This window comes from Salvia miltiorrhiza, chromosome 1, assembly GCF_028751815.1.
Source record: "Salvia miltiorrhiza cultivar Shanhuang (shh) chromosome 1, IMPLAD_Smil_shh, whole genome shotgun sequence".
Lineage (NCBI taxonomy): Eukaryota > Viridiplantae > Streptophyta > Magnoliopsida > Lamiales > Lamiaceae > Salvia > Salvia miltiorrhiza.
The window spans coordinates 30,390,456-30,405,116 of NC_080387.1; the positions used below are offsets into that span (position 1 = coordinate 30,390,456).

The window sequence follows — 14,661 nt, forward strand, 5'->3', positions numbered from 1 at the left end:
CATATGTGCCCACTGAGTACCTTTGTACTCAGCCCTGCATGTATTTCTAAATGTGCAGGTTGAGCAGTAGCCGATGGTGATGAAGTGACGAGCAGGAACTTCTTTTGTCTCGACAGTATATATATATTTTGAAAAACTCTTGGGTACATGTCTTCATACATGTAATCAGAAACCTTATTACTTCCGCTGTGTACTCAAAGAAGTCTTATGTTATTTTGGCTAAGTCGGAAATATTCGAACTTACTAGTTCAATCGAATCATTACAACTAAACCTTCGTTATATATATTAGATGTTTCCTTCATTATTAATGAAAAGTACGATCCTTCTCTATTTATTTATTTCCCTTTTCTACTCCCGCTTCTTATCTCCCTCCCTTAGTCATGGTTTCCCGGTATAATTATCCTTAATTAAGTCCGGTCGTGACATTATTTTAACATCATTAACATAAATGTTAGTCTTCATTATTTGAGTTGAAAGAACGTCCAGATGTAACAAACTCAAGAAAATTCCAAATTCTCGTTAGCAAAACTAAAACCTGAGTATGATTCACACGATATAAAAGAGACCCAAATATGTATATCATAGCTAATTAAAAACACATAACATTTGTTTGGTTTGACTTTATAGTAGAATGTCTAGATTCCAATAATCCAAATCCTAAAAATGTTAAAATACCATATCTGCTTTATTTTAAATTTATTTTTTATGATTTAGAAATTATAAAAGTTCTCACAATTTGGGGTTAACTTTGGCGCACACATACACAAATGCAATTTTCCCCTCAAAAAATTTCACCCGCCTTCTAGCAAACAGTTGGCGGCGAAAACATGAAATTCATAGGGAATGAAATTTTACCAAATTTTAAAAAATCCCGCCTCATCTGAAATGCTTAAATTTTTTAGATTTGGAATCTTCCTCATAATCGCTCTAAATATTAACAAGAAACTTTCTCGGAAACCCTAAGATTGCGTCAACACATTTCAATTTCATAAGATCCTAAACAAATAGCAGCCAAGGTACTCCTCTTCACCATCGATGGCGGAACATGTAGAAGCCATTGTTCCGAACTTCTACATAAGGGTTAAGCACACGGAGCCAAACGATTTCATTGTAACAAATATTTCAAAAATTTCATTCATTTTTGGTTTATGGATTCTCTCTTTATTGTTTATTGATTACTTCGTGTATTCCTTTATAGCGCTTGCCGAACAATGTCTCCCGTGCAATTGATGGCGCGTATGCAAGAATCGCAACCTTTCGAACTCGTGGAGGAGCTTGGAAGGTTTGGATAACAAAGGCGGGTCAAGGCCGGCCTATGCGATTCGCCAACGGTTGGCGGCAGTTTGTGCAGCGTAATGATGTGCGTGATGGTGTTCTTCTCACCTTCAACCATTCACAGAATCTTGACTTCCATGTTCAAATATTCGGAAGGGATGGCACTGAATTTCACCAACCACCTTATTGTACATGTGCCCTTCACATACAACCCTCAGAAATACCACACCAACATCGATTGTATGCTACGACTGATATAAAAGGGTGGGGGACCATGTTTCGCTACCCCAATACCCCTTTAAGTCGAGTGGTAATATCTTAATGTGTTGTCTATTTTCTGAAATCTTCTACTTACGAAAGGTATTAATTTACAGCACTGCGATAAATAAACTCGTGCAGGCCTTACCAGACTGGGTGGCGGATCTACCACGATTTGGCGAAAGACAATGCTTGAGTCTCGTAGATGGAGAGGGGATGAGCTGGCCCGTCTCAATTACACGTGAAATTCAATCGGACAATAAGGTGAATGTTTATCTTAGCGAAGGGTGGCATCAATTCTATGATGGACATAGACTTGGAGTTGGAGATATTGTTTCCTTCTACATCCAAGGACATTGTAGCAGAGATGATACGTCGACAATTCGAGTCAAAATTCGCCGTTTCCTGTGGCAAGACGGTAAACGTGTTGTTGTCGATTCCTAGCATAAGAATTCTCTTTAATGTAATGGGATTGCAATTTTAATATATTTATGTTGCTGGTTAATATGGAACAACTACTTCTACATTGCCATTTTCAAAAGTAAATCTCATTCACACCCACAACCTATTCAATCAAATTACTCAACCAATTTAGTATATAAATACTAAATATATGTCACATTAGGATTAGGTTGGGAATATTGAATTAGGATTGTAATGGATTATTTTTTTATAAAATAGTCAAATTTTAGGATAGGATTGGAATTGTGAATTATGATTGTAATGGCTTATGTTATTATAAAATAGTGAAATTGTGATGGATTCTGTTATTATATATTATAAAATACTCAAATTTTAATCTTACAAGTTAGTTTTTTTTAGTTTTTTTATTAAGAGGTTGAGATTATTATTATTATTATTATTATTATTATTATTATTATTATTATTATTATTATTATTAGTATTATTATAAAAAAGTCCTCTAATCCTCAGAGTTCATCATCGGGGGAGCATCAATATTGAACAACATAATGAAAAGTTGATGTAAGAAACACTCCAATGATTACATAAATTAGCAGAAGAAAAGGACCAGATGAAACAGTAACAACAAACATCCTTAAACTCAAGCCTAATAGGTTTGCAATAACATACACGTTAGTCAAGCATATCAGGTCTGCAATTATATGCTTAGGTCAATAAATAGAAACACATTCAGCCAACAAAATGGATTCATGTTAGACACTTCAAAGTCACGGTCAAATAATCAAAAGCTTGTCACACCCCCATTATTCGCTGCTATTTCGCTTTTGCTCTTCCGATAGCTCAAAGAGCTTCGCGCAATATCTCCGGCGAAATTTGTCACAACGCTTTGCCATCAGCTTTGTAACGGGAACGCCAAATGCAGTGCACTCCATGTATTTCAAAGCCATTACACCGCAATCGTGTTCATTAAGCTGCCGTGGCGGGTTGGGGTATTCAACGACGTCCCACACATAATTCAAGGGTTTCCTCGGCAGTTTCGAATGCTCCCACATACCACCCATACCGCAGATAATGGGTAAGTTCTTACGGACATTTTCAAAATGTGCCAAGACGAAGTCCCAATCTTGGGCCACCGAATTATAAACGGTGATGACTTGCTGTTCTAGAGAGATGTCAAAGAACACCCAATGGCAGTTGTTGATGTTCGCAATTCCGAATACATGGCTAGCGTTTATCCATTGTAATCCGCCACTTATCGGCCGACTCCCACGTACGTAAGGCATAACAACAGGAACAATATCTTCTATCTTGCTTTTGGTGAGAGCTTGCTGCATTAAACAAAGAACCCCACATTATAAAACAACCGAGCTTCAAGTATTATTAATCATTAAGATTTGGTGTTTATTAATCCTTTACCCAACAAGAAACTTCCATGCATGTCCACCTACGTCGGGGTGTCGTAGAACCCTTATCGAAACGGATGATAAGTAAGTTTATAAGAGCATCTATGTGCTGAGATAATTAAATATACATAAGAAAAGGCATTAGCATATCAATCAAAGCAACTACGTCAAAAATATATAGCAACCGATGATTAACGAACCGTGTTTTCCAGCCAACCATCATGCCTCCACAAGGTATTGAACCAACTCAAATCCGCATACCGCAAGATGTTCGTTGGGAGAAGTACATGATTATCTCTACAAAATTCCCAAAACCCAATTTTACAGATCGCAGGTACAGTAACAAATTATATAACATATTAATCTTGCATTGTTGTTGGAAAATGTAGGATACCTGCTACAATTATCTGTTTTGTTTGTCCACGCAAGATAAGGCTTCAATTCGGTATACGACAAGTCGAGGTCATTGGGATCATGTGCAACCTGCCCACCCTTCAGATCCTCATTGTTGACCTCGGCTCTACTCGAAGATGCACCAACATCTTCGCATTTAACAGCAAAGGGATTATGAATTTGTGGAGATGCATCAACATCAACATACTCGTCCACCACAGCACCACCGTTAGCCACTTCGCCATTCACAAAACCAACTTTCGCCGAACCCGAACATGCGGCCTTAAATGACAGCTTATCAATTGAACCTTCTATCATTTTGAATTTCAAGTCCATGAATTCTTCTAGGCATTTCATTTGACCTTTCAAGCTTAGGATCAAGAATCTTAACTCCTACATGCATTGTTTAGAAATTAATTAGAATATGTTATAAGATTATAACAAACAATGTAGACATTAATATATAAGAATTGCTCACGTTGTTTTCACCATTGCGACTGATGGTATCATTATCAGGTGTCAAAACATTTGCATTCGAATTGCCTTCACTAGGCGGTGTTCCATTGTTAGGATAGCATCCCAATTTCCCCTTCAATTTATTTTGCGGCATATATTTCTTCGGGGCCTTTGCTTTTTTCATCGAAGAAGAAACACCAGCCTTTGACTTCGTAGACGGATTGCTCAATGGTGAGCTGCCAAGACCTGAACTCTTCCTCTTGCGTGGTTGATTCTTAGAGCTTGGTTCACAACGCTCGACACTACTGAACTCAAGCTTCCGCCCTACGCTCCTTGATAGATTAAATGAAGGAGGCGATGCAACCAAAGGCGAAGAGATGCCAAGTTCTGTCAATCTTATAATTTCCGTTGAAGACAATGACATGGGAACCTACATGGACAATTTAGAACGTACCTTAGTAAAACATAAAAATGCATGTTTTAAATATAAGCCTCTAAATGTTAACATCGAGTACTGCAATATATCTTACGGGGTCACAACCCTGATCTGGCAGGAAGAACTTTGTCAAACCCTCGCCAATGGACTTCAAATCTGAAGTAGCCGACCATCTGCGCATTCTAGGAAATGATGCTAAGTGCTCTATATTCAACTCTGCACAAACTGTAGCTAGCGGCGGAATTACTTCGTAAGCCCAACATTTTAAGGCAAAGACAAATCCATACGCTTCGAATGTCACGTTCCCACTTTCATGTGCTAATGTAGACAACTGTCTCTTCAACATATGTGTAGATTTCACAAGATACTCGTACGCGACATGACCCCACGGAAAATCATTAAACTTATCCAGATCATCCAATATATGCATGTAACCCAATTCTACTCTTCCATTGTGAGGGTTATTCATCAGAAATAAACCGTAAATAATGAATGCGTATGCTAACTTCAGACTCCTTGCTGAATTACCTCCACTTATAGCGCATTCATTCCGAAATTCAGTTTCAATTTCACCAAAAAACACTGTGGAACGACTCGCAAATGCGGTAGAATGGAATTCCGATTCATTAGGGAGTATAAAACTACCACTAAATTTCAGTCCTGTCAATAAACAAAATTCTGAACGTCCAAATTCGACAGTGCGATCACCAAACTTAAACAATAGTGTATTAAGATCTAAGCTATTAGAATGTAGCCTCTTGCACAACAACATTAACAATTCTCCCTGAAAATTTAGAGGACCTATGTCGAATAAATGGCCAAAACAAGAGTTCCTCATAAGAGACATGTTTGCAACTGATAATAGCTCTCTAATATCGTCCAGATACCACAATCGAGCTATTGTGAACAAATCAACTGTCACATACAAACATCAACCATGAATCAGGTAACAAATCACGTTTATCACACAAACATGATAAATAACTGTAACCTGCAACACCATTACTCACTTGAAGTTTGGAAAAAATTAAATACATGTTCTCAACTGTCCGCACAAACAAAAAAGTATGCAAGTTCCATGCATTCTAGATTCATGCTCCATACCCCATACAATTCACTATTCTTAAAGGAATATTAGGTATACATGAGATTTACAGCCATAACAAACAGAAAAAATATATTTTCTCGCATTCAATTTACTAACTTAATGTTGAATATGCAAATTAGCAAATAATATAATTATTACATATGCTATATAGCATTAAAAAATTGCAATTCAGCAAATGAGTTCTATCACTTTAATAAAAACTAACAAAAAAATAAAAAACACTTCTCGCCACATATGGGTCTCGCTTAAAAGTGACGTCTATCAATATCTCAATTTTTTTGGTCAAGCCAACCACCACCATTATCAAATCTCTCTCACTCTCTAAATGGCCTACACCAGCTACACCGGCAAACACTTACCAACTGCATAATAAGTTATGACTCGCTTCCCAAATCTCCGATAAAGAAAGAAAATATCCAACCCCTTAATAAATTTTCTCGCATTCAAGGCAAACCGAAGCAAAAAAAAAAATAAAAAAAACAGCAGATACTATACATCATAAATCTTACAAAACGTATGTGTGAAGAAAAAAACCGCAGCTACTATACATCACAAATCTTTCACTTGAAGAAAAAAAACCACATCTACTAGTATTTTTTTTTTTTTTAAATTTGTTACAACCAAAGAAAGGAAAAAACCCACTCACACTCTAGCTCCTAGGGTGACTCGAACCCCCGACCTATTGGTTGGAGGGGAAGCGTCTTACCAACAGACTGCGCTTCATCGTCACAGCTACTAGTATTAAAAGTAACGAAAAAACAGATGAAAAAAATTCACACAATATCATGATCACAGTTAATAGAAAAATTGATGCTCATGTTTACATTACCATTGGGTCTGCATCTTGAAAATTCCATCGTATCAAAGTAACGTTGACAATGGAATTTGGATATTCAAAGCTTTAACTTCATTTCAATTTAAAGTCTCCCCAGAAGGTTTCGTCTATCCTTGCACATAAAACCCTAGTTGCAAAGGAATCTTGCAAATCCATGAAATCTTGCAGATCCAACGGTTCAGCATAATTCTCCCAAAATCGGACCGTCAAATACTCGAAACGTGTACAAGCTTGATTCCGACAGCAACTCTAAAACTCCTAGGTTGACGTGTCACAATTCTGTTGCATGCACAGATATCAAAATATTTCAAAAGTAAAACAAAAATTCAGACTTGAAAAACCGGCAATTGGGTTTCAATTGAATCGGCATTAATCGGTCCAAGGAAAACCGGGCTGGGCTGCACAAAAACTGAGCTGGGTGGGTTTTTAATCGATGCGACGTGTCGCAATCGTAGCGGCAGCGTTCAATGAACAGCGTTCAGGATAGACGAAACCCCAATTGTGCCTTGATTTTAATTTGGGTTAATAGTGTTTTATGTCCCGAACTTTCAAGGTTTTCCACAAAATGTCCCGAACTTTAACTTTCTCCTAAAAAACCCTGAACTTTCAACATTTTCCACAAAATGTCCCACTATCCAAAATCCGGTGACGGAAAGATGACTCATCTTATCGGAGTCTGAGGTGGACATCTTTTTGTATAAATAATTAATTAAATAAATAAAACTATTCCACTTCATTAATACACCAATTCCACCTCATTAACACAAAAAATTAAAAAATCAAACTTAATAAACACAATCCCATCCTTATTCTTACGCAAAGTTTAAATAAGACATCAAATTTCTTCCCCAAAATTTTCTTCTTCCCCAATTTTTTTTTCTCTGAACGTGCCAATACTCTCTTACATATGTTCTCTATTGATAAAGTGAAAAAAACAGTAGACTTGTATTTTGAAGCTTTGACTGAGAATAGTAGTGATGAGGATGAAGACTTTTATTTGATTGAAGAGTCTGATCCAGATGATGTATTAATGATCCATATGTAAGAGAGTATTGGCACGTTCAGAGAAAAAAAAATTGGGGAAGAAGAAAATTTTGGGGAAGAAATTTGATGTCTTATTAAACTTTGCGTAAGAATAAGGATGGGATTGTGTTTATTAAGTTTGATTTTTTAATTTTTTGTGTTAATGAGGTGGAATTGGTGTATTAATGAAGTGGAATAGTTTTATTTATTTAATTAATTATTTATACAAAAAGATGTCCACCTCAGACTCCGATAAGATGAGTCATCTTTCCGTCACCGGATTTTGGATAGCGGGACATTTTGTGGAAAATGTTGAAAGTTCAGGATTTTTTAGGAGAAAGTTAAAGTTCGGGACATTTTGTGGAAAACCTTGAAAGTTCGGGACATAAAACACTATTAACCCTTTTAATTTCTTGAAAGTTGATGCAAATTATGGCAAGAATTAATGTAGCAACATGCGACCGTGGAGTGGAGGATTGACTGTTAAGTAGAAAGTTTTGTCGTGATCCTAAAAAACTCAAATCTTGATGAATTGCTGAAAGCAACGGGAACGGCTCGTGCTATCCATTCGCAGACCACACGCCCATCAATGGCGCCACGCGAATTCACCGTGCCCCACCCCATCCCAACGCAGCCAACATCGTACTACCCAATCAGCACGATGTACACCTCCACGATCAACCCCTGCGCATTTCTTTAATCCAAAGTGTTGAAATAAAATTCCCTTCTGTTCACGGTCCCCATCGGCGTACTCCCAACTACCCTCGTGTTTTTCTATCCTTGAATAGTTATATAGCGCTGGATATATAGCGTGCCGAGTTTAGAGAGGGAGAGAGAGAGAAAGGGGGAGTGATATTCATCATAAAGAAGCTCTATATACATATAGAGAGAGAGAGAGGAGGCAAAGTTGGGATCTTGGTGAAGATGGCGGCATGGTTGGAGGGGCTAAAGCAGCTGAGGCCACTGGTGCACCTGCTGTTGCCACTGATGGTGCATTGGATTGCTGATGAGATGACTGTTTCTGTGCTGGTTGACCTCACTACCAACGCTCTTTGTCCAGGCGACACCAATTGCCCTGAAGCCATCTATATCAATGGCATCCAGCAAACTGTCAGTCTTTCTTCCTCAACACACACACATACACACACAACATTCGTTTGATTCAAATTTTAGATTTCTTGATAATGGGATTTCATAATTGAACTGACATGTTGGAAGAAGTCTATGGTTCTGCTCTCCATTTGACACTTGTAAATTTTATTTCTTAAGTGTTTGATCTTGGATTCTTGGTATTTAGGTAAATTTCTATGGAGTTCTTAGATAACTGAATTGGGTCCATCTGTAATTTAATGTAATGTAATGAGTTCATGTATAAAGAGTAAGAGTGCAAGTCTGAAATATCTTCGGGTTGCTTTTGTTAAGAATAGGTCCACACTAACTTACAAAATTAGGCCACTTTCCTGGCCTGATGTTGATGTATTATTTTTAATAAGCTTATCCATTGCTTTGAATTTTATGCAGAGAGAAAACTAAAGAAAGTGACATTTAGTTGGTTTTCTTCTCTTTACCTCGTATAATTACTGGAAAACCTTATTTATTTATTTTTTAGTTCAACTATACTGTTGGTTTTAGCGACCACGATAGGCATCTCTTGTGGTTTAGATTCTTTCATTCGCTACTCAGACTGATAAACATACGTCAGAGCAACGTATACCATTATAACCCATTGTGATTGTTTTGGAAAAGCTTATTTTTATGGTGGGTGTGGACCACTGAAGGTGCTCCAGTGGGCATCAGTTTAGTTCAGTGAAGAGAATATGGCTATAATCAATGAAAGCGAATTCTGTCGGTTCTTTTGTAAAGCTATGCATCAATGGCATACATGACAGTTTCTTGTTGAGTTTACTACAGAATCCATATTAAAATCAATCTCTGTATGCACTTTGCCTTAGCATCACTAAATACTTCCTTACAACATTTCTCCTAAAGTCTTTTTAATCTAAATACACCATTGTCCAAAAGATTTTTAAAATACGGGCTTCAACTGTCCGGTGCCAGAATATACTCTTATAATGAAAATGATAAATGTTACGAGGGAAATATCATTTCGTTGTGTATAAGCCAGATCAGATGAAGATGCTATTAATCAGGTCACCTTGAAAGCACAACTTGCACTAGTGATATGGCCCGGCTATCTTGTCACAGTTATGACAATTTATTCTAGGTTCTGTGGTCTTCTATGCATGCTTGTTGTTTTCTGATTGGATTTCTCATTTGACTTTCATTTGAGAAATTAGCCTTTCATTTATTAGATCTGCAGTCTCTATACAGATATTATCCTGGTGCAGAAATATTGGATAGAAATTAGAAGGCCAAGAAAAATGATTGAAAAGGCATGCTGCATTCGGAGATTTTTATTGCTGGCTACCAATGGGGACCAAGACTGAAGGAGTAGTGTGGTTAAGGCAATAAAGTTCACTTTCTCTTTATTGAAGTAATTAATACATATCTTCACCTAGTGAAGCAAGCCTGAAAAAAATTTGAATAACCGATTAGATATCCATGAACCGAAAAGGGAAAAGTTGAAAAAAGTGAAGGAGAAGGAATATCTCTTGGGCTCGTTTGGTACACAGTATGGGATAAGGTGTGATATGTTTGATTGGGATGTCTTTTACTATATGTCATATTAATATCATGTTTGGTAGAATGCATTAATATATCTGTGAAATATAATATGTTGTTTGGTATGATGTATTAAGATTATATAAAGTTAATAATAGTTATAATTAAGATTTGTATTACGTATACTACCTATAGAATCCCTCAAATCAGTATAATATTTTCGGGCTCTTAATTTATAAAGGGCCATGTGTTTCGTATTACTTCTTACCATAACAAGATATTAGGGTGTCATAGGTATATTATACACCCTAATCACCCGTACCAAACCAGTCCCTCATGTATAATCTGATAATATGTATAATGGAATCAACCAACTAAAATTTTTAGGTAGTTCATAAATCAAAGAAGCTTATTGTTGCAAGACTAAAGGAGTATTACCAATGCAATCAATAACACTGCTTAACATATCTATAATACATTAATACTTGCACCTCTGTTCGCTGCATCGATTTTTTTCTTTTCCAAATTCAGCCTGTGTTTTGTGCTTGTAGATTGTTGGAATATTCAAGATGATAGTTATACCACTCATGGGTCAGCTGTCTGATGAGTATGGACGTAAACCTTTCCTGCTTCTCACAGTATCGACGAATATTGTTCCTTTCAGTATGTTTCCTCGACACCTTATTATATGTAGAAACAGCTAAGGTAGCATATTTGCGTTTGACTATTATTTATTGCTTTAATGCATTTTTTAACCTCGTATATCATCGTTTTCAGGTTTACTTGCCATCAATCAATCTAGAGGAACAGTCTATGCTTATTATGCTCTTCGCACTATTGCTATGATAATAAGCAAGGGGACCATTTTCTGCATTGCAGTCGCATATGCTGTAAGTTCATTGCTGATACCATTCGATACAATCTGGCAATACAAGAACTAGATTTACTCACTCTTTAACAATCTTTCAGGCAGATATAGTCGATGTGGGCAAGAGGGCTGCTGTCTTCAGTTGGATGACGGGCCTTTTCTCTATATCACTTGTCGTAGGAAACTTGCTAGCGCGTTTTCTTCCTGAAGAATATATTTTCCAGGTACACTTAAGATGTGACATTTTCTCCATTTTATTTATCGGTCTTTTACCTACATATTTATGTGACATTACTTTCGATTTTTAGGTGTCAATAGTTCTGTTGATCTTCGTCCCAGTTTACATGTCCCTGTTTCTGAAAGAAACAATAAGATCAACTCGAAAACCTGACGATGACAATTCTTGCTTAAACAAGGCAGTTAAGATCGTTACAAATCGATATTACTCGATGAAGAATGCTGCTTATGTTGTCACTAGCAGGTAAATATTTGATGTTTCACGTGCTCCAGTGAGTATTCCGTTCATTTTGTTTATAGACACAAATATTTTCTGCTTTTCTCTTAAGGGTGCGTTCTCTTTGGTTGTAAAATTATCATGGGAAAATGAGGGATAAACAAAATTTCACCCTTTCAATCTTTTCCCTCATTTCCTACTTGACCCTTACTCATTCCTCATTTTCACTACAAAGGAGGAGGGATAATAATATCCCTCCAAAAATGGTGTGATAATATTATCCCTCCTTTGTAGTGAAAATGAGGAATAAGTAATGATCAAGTAGGAAATGAGTGAAAAGAAATGAAGGATTTAAAGAGTGAAATTTTGGTTATCCCTCATTTTCCCGTGATAATTTTACAACCAAAGAGAACGCACCCTAATAAGTGAAATAGGATCTAACTCTATGCAAGCATAAAAAGCAATACTCTTATACTTCCTGTTAATTTGCCTCAGCTCAACACTTAAGCGCATTTCTTTTGTATCCTTCTTCTACGAGCTGGGATCATCTGGTATCAGCAGTGTCATAATGGTACGTCTCTATATGAGATTGTTAATGAGAACTTTATGTACACTTCTTATTTTCAATTTTCTCTTTTTTCTGTGGCATCTGTCAAAAAATTGAAAAATGATTTGCAACCATTTTGTCTAATATAAGTCAGTTAGATATATAATTATAGAGCTGAGTTGCAAGTTACAATTTCTCTGTACGGCCCCTATAAAGCACTGAAATTATTAGTACACAATTTTTAGTTTTGTAGCAAAATGATGTTTAATCATTGCATGCAAACATTAACATACAATAAGCATGTTAGCATATTTAGATGCCTCTTTTAACTATTCTTCATCTTCCTGCAGTACTATATGAAGGCAGTTTTTGGTTTTGACAAAAATCAATTATCAGAAGTTTCAATGATTGTGGAAATAGGATCAATTTTTTCCCAGGTACTTGATTTTGTTTTTATGCTCTCGGAACTTGTACTGATATCTAATGCTCTTGAAAATTTTACTCGACTGGATGCCAGCAGCTTAATAATTTGTATCGTTGTTTCCATCCTAATTGTATGACTGCAGCACATATGAACTTCACTAGTTGTATGTGTACTTAGTTTTACGCCTTCCATTCTTTTCCTATTTTACCACTGTCGTGGACCTCTGCCTATTTAAGTTTTAGTTTTGATAAATGTCTTCTCGTTTGTGCATTGAGCACATCATGTTGCTTTGAATTCTTGTATCTAGTTTGTCATCCTAACTCTTGCTCTTTCAATCGCATGTTTGAAGATATTGGTGCTGCCTCTACTTAATCCCTTGGTTGGCGAGAGAGTGATTCTTTGTGTAGCCTTGCTCGCATATACTGGATATGTGAGTTACTATAATACGTATATATATATATATATATATATATATATATATATATATATAATGTTGATTTTTTTTTGAAAACATTATTTCTCTGAAAAGAAACGGTCTCACAAGAATTTTATTATGCAGGGATTGCTTTATGGCTTGGCCTGGGCACCATGGGTATGTTAACTCGTTGAAATTGGAGATTGATTTACTATTTCTTAGAAACTGCATCGTCGAGTTTCAACTTTATCGTGTAGTTCTTGACTGCTAACTATGCCAACACAGGTGCCTTATGTGAGTACTTCTTTTGGAATCATCTACGTCCTTGTCAAACCCGCTGTAAGTACTTATTCCCCCTCGTCTCTGCTTCCCTTTCCCCGGCTGCTATAGCTATAGCTATGCCAATGGAATCAATATATTCGTTTTCTCTCCCTCACAATCTCATCTGGCTTTGACTTGTTTCTGCAAATGGCAGACCTATGCAGTGATATCTAAGGGATCAACTTCAGCAGATCAGGTGAGTTTACTTCTGAATACTAATGTCAGGGCTTTTGTAGCTCGAGTCGTGTTCAATGCGCTTGCTCACGTTGCAAATCTCATTTCTTGAATCAGGGGAAAGCACAAGGTTTCGTGGCTGGCGTTCAGTCCATTGCAAGCTTTCTCTCGCCACTTGCGATGAGTCCTCTAACCAGTGAGTCTGCTGTGCTCTATTTGTATCTATCTTGTCTGAAAAAGCAGAGCCGCGGAATTCATGTGTTTCTCTCTCTTTTTTCCAGCGTGGTTTCTGTCAAGCGATGCGCCATTCAACTGTAAAGGTTTCAGCATTATAATCGCCACTCTGAGCACGGTAAGCTAGTCCGATTCATGTATGCCCTGCATGCGTTTTGGGGCGAGCCGTAACACGTTTGCCTTATCGTGCTTGCTCAGGTGGTCGCGTTGTGCTTTGCTTGGACGCTAAACCTAGACGCTCCGCCGAAGAAGAATGCAGAGGCGGAGGAGCAAGCTGAAGATGTCGAAACACCACTTCTGTCATAAGCTCATACAAGTGGTCCTTGGGAAGGAGCTATTCTTTCTTTGGTTTAAAACCATCTATGGCTATCTCTCTCTAAATGAAAATGATGGTATGCAAGTGAAGAATAATGAGGGCGACGATGATATAATAGTCATCTGATGAGGTTGATAATGAAGGATAGAGAGTAGTTTGTATATCAAGTAGTTCCACTTAAATAAGCTGCATCATATCTTATGAATTTCGATTTAGTTTTTTTTTTTAATTAGCTACCGTTGATTTTCTTTTATTTGGGTTGGTTTAATTTTAGAATGCGGTTATTTTAGTTGTAAAATTTTCATTGAAAAATGATGTATAAGAAAATATGAAAAAAAAAAAACAAAAATTCTCTCTGTTTTTGTCATAGCTATAGATGAAAAAAAAACTTATCATTTATATTTATCTTGTATACATGTTTACTTTGTTGGAAATGAGTGGATAAATTATTAAGTTAGACTATATTGCTCCTATAATATAATTGTTGAAATCATATCTTAGCCTCTGTCAACGGTAAAAATGAAAAATTAAAAATTAAAAAATAGTGATTGTGGATGCCCTTACAAGAATAATGACTTAATTGAGAAAACGGTAGATCAAGATAAATTTTTTGTGAATAAGTATGAAAATAATGGATAAAAAATAAGAGGACAGCTTACAAAAATAAAAATATTC

At 36.6% G+C, this 14,661-nt stretch overlaps 3 protein-coding genes across 5 annotated transcripts; 2 read left to right on the forward strand and 1 right to left on the reverse strand.

Annotated features, from left to right (window-relative positions):
• Nucleotides 1–1,036: 1,036 nt before the first annotated feature.
• On the forward strand, nucleotides 1,037–1,978 carry LOC131006106 (B3 domain-containing protein REM9-like). Its single transcript, XM_057933258.1, has 3 exons — nucleotides 1,037–1,111; nucleotides 1,200–1,586; nucleotides 1,676–1,978. The coding sequence occupies exons 1-3, from the start codon at nucleotides 1,037–1,039 to the stop codon at nucleotides 1,976–1,978; spliced, it is 765 nt and encodes a 254-aa protein (XP_057789241.1).
• Nucleotides 1,979–2,534: 556 nt separating this feature from the next.
• On the reverse strand, nucleotides 2,535–7,065 carry LOC131019007 (uncharacterized). Of its 3 annotated transcripts, none has more exons than XM_057947696.1 (7): nucleotides 6,583–7,065; nucleotides 4,740–5,560; nucleotides 4,232–4,639; nucleotides 3,755–4,146; nucleotides 3,561–3,657; nucleotides 3,374–3,469; nucleotides 2,535–3,285 (listed from the first exon to the last, which is right to left on the reverse strand). In XM_057947696.1, the coding sequence occupies exons 1-7, from the start codon at nucleotides 6,608–6,610 to the stop codon at nucleotides 2,761–2,763; spliced, it is 2,367 nt and encodes a 788-aa protein (XP_057803679.1). In that variant the 5' UTR covers nucleotides 6,611–7,065; the 3' UTR covers nucleotides 2,535–2,760. The 3 variants fall into 3 exon arrangements, with proteins under 3 accessions (XP_057803679.1, XP_057803682.1, XP_057803687.1); XM_057947704.1 differs by having other exon boundaries at nucleotides 3,046–3,285; nucleotides 3,406–3,469; XM_057947699.1 differs by lacking the exon at nucleotides 3,374–3,469.
• Nucleotides 7,066–8,031: 966 nt separating this feature from the next.
• On the forward strand, nucleotides 8,032–14,335 carry LOC131019139 (uncharacterized). The gene is made up of 15 exons (XM_057947827.1): nucleotides 8,032–8,274; nucleotides 8,400–8,721; nucleotides 10,785–10,896; nucleotides 11,011–11,123; nucleotides 11,203–11,325; nucleotides 11,410–11,582; nucleotides 12,051–12,126; nucleotides 12,453–12,539; nucleotides 12,876–12,956; nucleotides 13,086–13,118; nucleotides 13,227–13,280; nucleotides 13,417–13,458; nucleotides 13,554–13,632; nucleotides 13,718–13,788; nucleotides 13,869–14,335. Exons 2-15 carry the CDS (start codon nucleotides 8,536–8,538, stop codon nucleotides 13,974–13,976), a joined length of 1,338 nt encoding a protein of 445 aa, XP_057803810.1. The 5' UTR covers nucleotides 8,032–8,274; nucleotides 8,400–8,535; the 3' UTR covers nucleotides 13,977–14,335.
• The last annotated feature ends 326 nt before the right edge of the window (nucleotides 14,336–14,661 follow it).

Excerpts from the sequence above, each read along its gene's own strand:
- LOC131006106 (XM_057933258.1), top strand. The coding sequence starts at position 1,037 with ATGGCGGAACATGTAGAAGCCATTGTTCCGAACTTCTACATAAGGGTT. Across the intron at positions 1,112-1,199 it reads CGGAGCCAAACGATTTCATT|CGCTTGCCGAACAATGTCTC; the intron begins GTAACAAATATT and ends ATTCCTTTATAG. Across the intron at positions 1,587-1,675 it reads ATACCCCTTTAAGTCGAGTG|GCCTTACCAGACTGGGTGGC; the intron begins GTAATATCTTAA and ends AAACTCGTGCAG.
- LOC131019007 (XM_057947696.1), bottom strand. The coding sequence starts at position 6,610 with ATGGAATTTTCAAGATGCAGACCCAATG. Across the intron at positions 4,147-4,231 it reads GTCGCAATGGTGAAAACAAC|GAGTTAAGATTCTTGATCCT; the intron begins GTGAGCAATTCT and ends CAATGCATGTAG. Across the intron at positions 3,470-3,560 it reads ATGGTTGGCTGGAAAACACG|CACATAGATGCTCTTATAAA; the intron begins GTTCGTTAATCA and ends TAATTATCTCAG.
- LOC131019139 (XM_057947827.1), top strand. The coding sequence starts at position 8,536 with ATGGCGGCATGGTTGGAGGGGCTAAAGCAGCTGAGGCCACTGGTGCAC. Across the intron at positions 11,583-12,050 it reads GCTTATGTTGTCACTAGCAG|CTCAACACTTAAGCGCATTT; the intron begins GTAAATATTTGA and ends AATTTGCCTCAG. Across the intron at positions 13,281-13,416 it reads ACGTCCTTGTCAAACCCGCT|ACCTATGCAGTGATATCTAA; the intron begins GTAAGTACTTAT and ends TGCAAATGGCAG.